Source organism: Vigna umbellata, chromosome 1, assembly GCF_029865625.1.
Source record: "Vigna umbellata cultivar VRB3 chromosome 1, Vumbellata_1.0, whole genome shotgun sequence".
NCBI classification, from domain to species: domain Eukaryota; kingdom Viridiplantae; phylum Streptophyta; class Magnoliopsida; order Fabales; family Fabaceae; genus Vigna; species Vigna umbellata.
Window position 1 is genome coordinate 68,781,554 of NC_142165.1, and position 8,269 is coordinate 68,789,822.

Sequence of the window (8,269 nt, forward strand, 5' to 3'; positions counted from 1 at the left end):
TATTTTCTAATTTAACTATCTTCTTATGCTTAAAGGTATAAAATAGACTAAATAGGAACGAATTAAGCTTAATCTAAATAAAATCAAAACAAAACATATGCTGAAATTATCTTAAAATTTACTTAATTTGGACACTTATCATATGACTACCCGATAAGAGAATATTATTATTTGAAATGATAATATTCATTTTTAAAAATGAAATAAGACAAAATTATAATAAGACAAAAGTAAACACATGTTTCTTCTTTGGGAATTGAAGGGTTACAAGACTCAAAGTGTACCTTCACACTTCCTATGGCTGGGTGCCCAATAGAAAAACATTAATATTTGAATTATGATAATATTCATTTATAAAAATGGACAAATGCAGAACTATAATAATAAAAAAAATAAACACATACTCATCATGTGGAAATTAAATGGATGTAGGACTTTATTATTCAAATATCACCTTCGAATCACTAAATGGTATGACTACCCAATAGGAGAGCATTAATATTTGAAACATGATACTATTAATTTATAAAAATAGTCAAAGGCAAAATGTTAATAAAACAAAAATAAACACATACTCATCTTTTAATAATTGAAGAGTTATAGGACTTTAGTATTTAAATATCATCATTGTACCTATATATGGTATGATTACCCACATTAGTATTTGAATTATAAAAAGGGTTAAATATGTTTTTATCCCTTAACTTTCAGTGAAAATTGGAATTAGTCCCTCTTCAAAACTTTGGACTAATTTAGTCCCCAAACTTACTTTAGAAGTGTGTGAATTTAGTCCTTTTAACCAAATTTTGTTAACTTTATTTGATGTTTCAAACACATTTCTGAGTTAACATTGAAGCAAAAATGTGTCAAAAGGTGTAAACAACTCAGATGCTATCATGAAATGCACTTGAAAACAAAATTACTAAATTCACACATTAATAAAGTTTGAGGACTAAATTAGGCCAAAATTTTGAAGAAGACTAATTCTAATTTTCACTCAAAGTTTAAGAGACCAAAAACATATTTAACCCTTATGAAAATATTTATTTATAAAAATGGACCAAAGACATATATATAATAAGACAAAAGTAAACTCATACCCATGCTCTAGGAATTAAAGAGGTTTGCAAGACTTTAGTATTCAAATATCCATCTTACTGCTCCAAATGGTATCACTACTTAACATGAAAACAACAATATTTGAATTATGATAATTAACATTCATCTATAAAAATGTATAGAGACAAAATTATAATAAGACAAAAATAAGCACATACTTATCCTCTAAGAACTAAAGGGTGGTTGCAGGACTTCAGTATTCCAATACCTCCTTTGGACCTGTAAATGGTATGACTACAGAACATGAGAACATATGAATTATGATCATATTCATTTATAACATTGGACAGAGACATAATTATAATAATAAGGCAAAATTAAATACATACTCAACGTCTATGAATTCAAGGGTTACAAGTCTCCAATATTTAAATATCCTTTTGCATAGACTAAATGTACATAATCTTACAATTCTACTTCATAGTTTTGGTAGGATTAGACCTGTCAAAAAATCCATATAATAGGATTTGACCATGTGGATTGGGACCAAAAAAGCCTACAAGATAAAAAAAATTTATTAAAAAATCTTACATTATCAAATATCTCCAAAACCCTATCAATTAGGATTAACTCATCGCCTTTCTTTTTTAAAATTGCTAAATATAATTATATTAACATCACTAATATTAAGTTAACAAAAAATTTAAAAATATAAAAAAAAATACAAAACCATAAATAAATAAAAAATCATTGAATCAATTGTTACAAATAAATAATTAACAAAAAAGAATTTTCAACCTAAAACAAATATAATAAATAATATCTAGAAACTCTAAAATTTCAAATATCTAGAAAATACTTGTGATTTTATTATATTATTTTTTTTCTTTATATATCTAATCACAGTATTTATTTTAATCCTAATTCCAAGAATGAAAGTGTTTTATCCTATACATTTTTTGATAAAAACAAAAGGAAAACAATATAGTTATGAATCATTCATTAAAAACATAAAAACAACTCTAATATCATATCAACTAATTAGTTAACTCGTTATAGAGAAAAATCTTGTACTTATTTTAAAAAAAAATATCTTACATAATGAGAACATTTACTCTCTTTTCGATGTTTATTGTAATATTCTCAATTATTGTTTTATTTTTTTTATTTTATAAAATTGTGTGTATTTTTATTCAATTTTAATGTGTGAAAATGTTTATGATATATTAATATTGTTTTACAATAATAATAATAATAAATTATTTGATTTCTTTTATGATTGATTTTTTTGAGAAAAAAATATTTTCTTTAAAATTGAAATGCACTTATCATATTTTAGAAGTTAAAACTAAATATAAGTTAAAATTTTATTTATATATAATATGTTTTAAATAGTTTATCAAAATAAATTTATAAAAACCTTCAAGAAAGAATTAAAATTTATTTATACAATTATTTTCAAATATAAGTAATTTCTAGACTTATAAAAAATAATTTATTTTGAACATTTTTTTTCAAAATTATCTTATTTTTAAGTTTAAATAGACTCAACACATATTATATTTTCAACTTTTCAAAATATTAAAATTATGTATTTAAAATATGATTATAATTAAAAATTTATTTTGAATAATATTTTATAAAATTAATATTTGTATATTTATATTTTAAAAAAAGATATTAGTAAAAAATTACTTTTCAAAACAATAAAATTATATATATATATATATATATATATATATATATATAAAAGATATGATTACAATTAAAAAATTATTTTAAATAGCTTTGTATAACACCAACATTTATATATTTATATTGAAAGAAAAATTATATTAGTAAAACATTACTTTATTTAAACTTAAACAAATTCGATATATATTATATTTTTAAATTTACAAAATAATGAAATTATATATTTAAAATATAATTACAATTAAAAAATTATTTTAAATAGTTTTTGATAAAATTAATATTTATATATTTTTATTGAATTAAAAAAGATATTATAAAATATCATGCAAAATTCTGTAACAAGTGGACTTGTAAAGTAAATAAAAGAAATAATTAAAAATGCATTAAAAATGAATTAATTTAGTTTAGGGGCTAGTTTCATCCTAATCCTACCCAATCTTACTTTATGCATGGTTGGAACTTTTAAAAATTCTGCTATTAAGTAGGAAAAAAATTAGATTTCATTTTAGAAGAGATCAGGATTAACCCATGAACTAGAAACTCAAATTAGATACTTCTAAGTAAGATCAGAAAAAAAAAGAATATATATATATATATATATATATGTGAAAAAAGTGTTAGAAATGTTACAAATATACAATGAAATTATTTAAAATATCACCTAAAAAATAGTAATTCTTTTTTGACGAATCACTTATATTAAAGTTAGTTTAGAATTGGAACTTCTTTAAAGACGATAGGATCATTTTAATCAATCTCAAATGAAAAAAAAAAGTCAAAAGACAACAACTCTTCTTCTATCATTTTTGTCATTTTTTTTCTTATACACATGTACAAATTTATGGTAGCCAAATTCAAAACCCAAAAACATGAAAATAAGGAAAATCGGGGCAATAAGCAAAACCTACCAACATAAAAATGCTGGGATAAACTTAAATTTTAGGGTTTTATTAATAATTTTTGTTTAAATCTTATTTTATTAGTTGTTGGGTATAGTAATATTTAGTTTGATTTGATAGAGATAAAATAGGGATACATAGTTATGATTTTAGGTTTATCTATGTACAATATTATTTTATGATAGATTAAGCAGATTTTATTTTTAAGATAGTTGATATTTTATTTTTATTCCCCGTAATATTGTAAGTGTTGTGACTATTTAAAGCCCTTCAATTATCAATGAATAACAAGACTCAATTTTAGGAAAATATTTGAGTGTGTGTATCGTGAGATTTTCTTATCAGTGGTATCAGAGCTTTATGCTCTGAGTACCGAGAGAGGAGAGAGTCAAACACCGTGAGAGAAAAAGCGAGTGCTTGTTTTTTTTTGTTGTTGTTGTGAGAGAGATGGAAAAGGTAGTCAATGGGATGAGTGTGCCACAATTGTCGAAAAATACCAATTACGACAATTGGTCTTTGTAGATGAAGGTTCTTCTTGGATCCCAAGATGTGTGGGACATCGTGGAGGATGGGTACAATGAACCCGCAGATGATGAGCATCAGACAGTGGACTAGATTGCTGCATTGAGAAAGACATGAGTGAAAGACAGATCAGCTTTGTACTTTCTGTATAATGCAGTGGATGAATTTGAATTTGAGAAAATAGCTAATGCAAAGTCAACAAAAGAAGCATGGGAAATTTTGAAGGTGGCATACAAAGGAGATATCTGCGTGAAGCAGGTCCGAGTACAAGCTCTTAGAAGAGAGTTTGAACATATGGAGATGGATGAAAATGAGGCAGTTGTCGAGTTTATAACTCAAGTGCAGAAGATGGACAACCAACTCGAAATGAACGGAGAAGAGATTCCTCCTAACCGGGTTGCGAAAAAGATCTTGAGAAATCTGACGGATGATTTTGAAAGTATCGTGGTCACTATTGAAGAGACAAAGGATTTTTCAACTCTCACTATGGAAGAGTTAGTTGGGTCATTAAAAGCCCACGAATTGAGGAAGAAAAAGAAAAGGAGGGAACCCGACGATCAAGCACTACAGGTACAGTTTGACTCGAATAAATCTCGGATTACTCAGAGCCGAGGTCCTGGCGGAAGAGGGCGAGGAGGCGAAGGACGAGGTGGACGTGGCCAAGGTAATTTTGAGAAGGGTTAAATATGTTTTTAGTCCCTAAACTATTGGCCGTTTCTGGTTTTCGTCCCTCTTTCAAAATAAGGTACAATTTGATCCTCATTCTTTTCGAAACTTTGGTTTTAGTTCTCGAAAACTAACACCGTTAAAAATGTGCTGATGTGTCTAACGTCTCAGTCCACGTGTTCTAACGTCTCTGTCCACGTGTTGTTACAGCTAAAATGCAAAGTTAATCCAACACTGGTAAAGTTTGGTTTATTAGTTTCATTGCAAAGTGTTGTCTAGAGGATTTGAGCAAAGACGAAGTGGAAAGAAGGTTCAAGCTTGGATATCACCTTCTTCGGCATTGGTGGAGTTGGGCAGGTAAGTTCATATTCGTCTTTGTTTTGGTTTAAAATGATGGATGGATTTGGGGATATAGGGTTTTGTTGAAGGGTTTTGGTTTCGAACTTGAGTTTCTTTATTAATCACTTTTGAAGGGAAATGAAAGGTGATAGAGGAGGTTGCACACCAAGGAGCATAGGTCTGGAATGTCCCAAACATGTGGATCCTCTCACTTAGCTTCAAAAAACTGTGGTTGTGGGGAAAGATTGTTGTTGTTGAAGGCAACTACATTGAAGAACAAAGAGAGACTATTTTATAGATGTAGAAATTGGGCAGTAAGTGAGAATAAAAGCTTTATTTATTGTGTTGAAGATTGTATTGATGATTTGTAATTTTCATTTGCAGAGTAATTCAAGCTGTAACTTCTTTGAATGGGTTGATGAAGGAGATTTCGAAATGGAAGGAAGCTTACAAAGGAAGAGTGAAGAAGTTGAAGTGTGTATTGAAAATGTTGTGTTGGATCTAAGGAAGAAGAAGGACAAGTTGAAGAAGAAATTAGAGGAAGAGAGAAAAAATTTCAAAATGATGTTGGTGTTTTTTGTATTGTCATGGGCATTAACAGCCATGTTTTGTATTCTGTTTGTGTTGAAGGTAAATTGTAATTAGATAGGTTGTGTTGTGGATGTACAAGCAATTTTTAAATTGAATAAAATGTGGAAGTTCAATTTAATTGTGCCCTGATGGTTGTGTTATGTGCATTTGTGTTATATACTTTGGAAATATTAGCAGCTTTGACTACCAATTTTACAATGCAGACTGTGCTCTTGTTTGTAAAGCAAGCTTTGACTACCAATTTTACAATGCAGACTGTGCTCTTGTTTGTAAAGCAAGCTTTGACTACCAATTTTACAATGCAGACTGTGCTCTTGTTTGTAAAGCAAGCTTTGACTACCAATTTAAGATGTTCAAAAAATAGTGTGACAGAATCCAAGCTAATGTTCAAAAAAAGTGTGACAGAATAGAACCACAAAATCACCAAATTCTGCAACTTATCAGAAAAAGTGTTCAAAATTTGGGGGTTTAAATGTGAATTTTGCAGAAACGAATTTGGAATGTTAATGTGATGATTTTAGCAACTTTGTTTTACCAAATTTGACATGTACTAACTGCCAGCAGAGGCTAAAAGCTTCGAGATGAAAATATCACTGTATGAGTTGCTCTTTAGCACCAAAAGTGGTGGTTTAGAATGGCAAATTTGCAGAGGGACTAAAACCAGAAACTGCCACCAAATTGTAGCTTGTTCCAGCAGCCAACAGAGGGACTAAAACCAGAAACTGCCACCAAATTGTAGCTTGTTCCAACAGCTAGCAGAGGGACTAATACCAGAAACTGCCACCAAATTGTATGAAAAACCAGAAACCTCAAATTTTTAAACCAGTTTAGCAGTATGAAAAACCAGTTTAAAATGTATAAAGACAATAAAAGGAACATAATGAAGCACACTTTAGCAGACAACAGCTTAACCAGTTATAACATAAGTAAAAGCAAAGCAAAGTGGTCCATATTGATTAATAAAGAAGTCGTTCAAATAGTGGTCCCAGCATACTTTAAAGAGTTACAGTCACTACAAGACAAAAAAGTGGTCCACTACAGCCACTACTTTAATGACAACTTGCTTGAGAGCCTACAACCACTACAATTTGTCTGAAATTACATCCTTCAATTACAATTTGCTTGAGACCCTATAATTTGTGCAGCCAATCTTGAGGATGCTCTTCTTTCCCCTTCACGCATAGTTGCAGATCCTCCAGCTTGTGATGTTGATGCAGCCCCAGCCCTTGCATCTCTGGCTGATCTCCTTCCAGCTTGTGGTGCAGATGCGATGCCCCCCTTCCAACAATTGATGCAGCCCTTCCAGCTTGTGATGCAGATGCAGATGCCCCCCTTCCAGCAATTGATGCAGCCCTTCCAGCTTGTGATGCAGATGCAGATGCCCCCCTTCCAGCTTCTGATGCAGATGCAGATGCAGCCCTTCTTGATGCAGATCCAGGTGTTGATGTAGAAGCCCCCCTTTTGTCCTATGAAAGGAGTAAGATAGTTAGATAACAAATAGTTGTAAATAAATGAACTTGTAAATAACATTACCAAGAAGATTTACCTTGCTTTTCTGACTCTTTTTACATGTCCTTACATTGTGTCCATATGCATTGCAAGTGCTACATCTTATAGCAGTATTGGTCTTTGTCAATTTTCCATGGCTGACATATTCATCAGCTTCTCGTCTTCTTAATTTTTTTGGCCTCCCAGGAGGTGTTTTGTAAATGGGAGGTAGTAGTTGTGGAGAGTCAGATGTAGGCCAAAGTTGTTGTCCATTGATAGGACTTATAATTGGTGCATAACAAGTTCTATAGGCATCTTTCTTATAGTAAAGATGAACATAATGTTCTAGGTTTTCTGATTTGTAATGAATGGCAGCAACCGCATGTCTACATGGTATTCCTACCAAATCCCACAAGTAACAAGTACATGTGTGATTACTTAAATCAACAACAAATTTGTCCATGGTAAAGCCATGAGTTACTTCAAACTGTGAACCCCCTGCCCATACCAGAAGCCAATTCCCACTCTTTTCAACCTCCATATCCAATCTTTTCCTCGGTTTAGGCATAACATCACCAGGATATTAGTCAACTTTTTCTCTAAGGCTTGCAAACCTACTCATTATGTATGATCTAATCCATTCCATCATTGAAATTATTGGTTTGTCCCTTGCCATTAAAATAGTACTATTAAATGATTCTGACAAGTTATTGATCAACACATCACACCTAGGATAAGCACTAAAAGCATGCTTACACCAACTTTTAGTTGGTATACCCATTAACAAATTAAAGGCATCAACATTCAGATTTTTTAACTCACCCATTTTTTTCTCCCATTCCTTATAGTATGTTGCCTTCGCAGCCCCCATCATGAGGTCTCTAATGAGCAAGCCTCCCCCAAATTTTTTCTTGTAATTGTTGTATAAATGGCGTAAACACAGCCTGTGTTCCACTCCATTCAAGATATCATCAAAAACTGACATTAATCCCTGCAACCATAATACACCA

General features: G+C 30.5%; 1 protein-coding gene across 1 annotated transcript; it reads right to left on the reverse strand.

Annotated features, from left to right (window-relative positions):
• Nucleotides 1-6,878: 6,878 nt before the first annotated feature.
• On the reverse strand, nt 6,879-7,827 carry LOC148206153 (uncharacterized). The gene is made up of 3 exons (XM_088102917.1): nt 7,318-7,827; nt 7,094-7,237; nt 6,879-7,049 (listed from the first exon to the last, which is right to left on the reverse strand). The coding sequence occupies exons 1-3, from the start codon at nt 7,825-7,827 to the stop codon at nt 6,879-6,881; spliced, it is 825 nt and encodes a 274-aa protein (XP_087959043.1).
• Between the last annotated feature and the right edge of the window lie 442 nt (nt 7,828-8,269).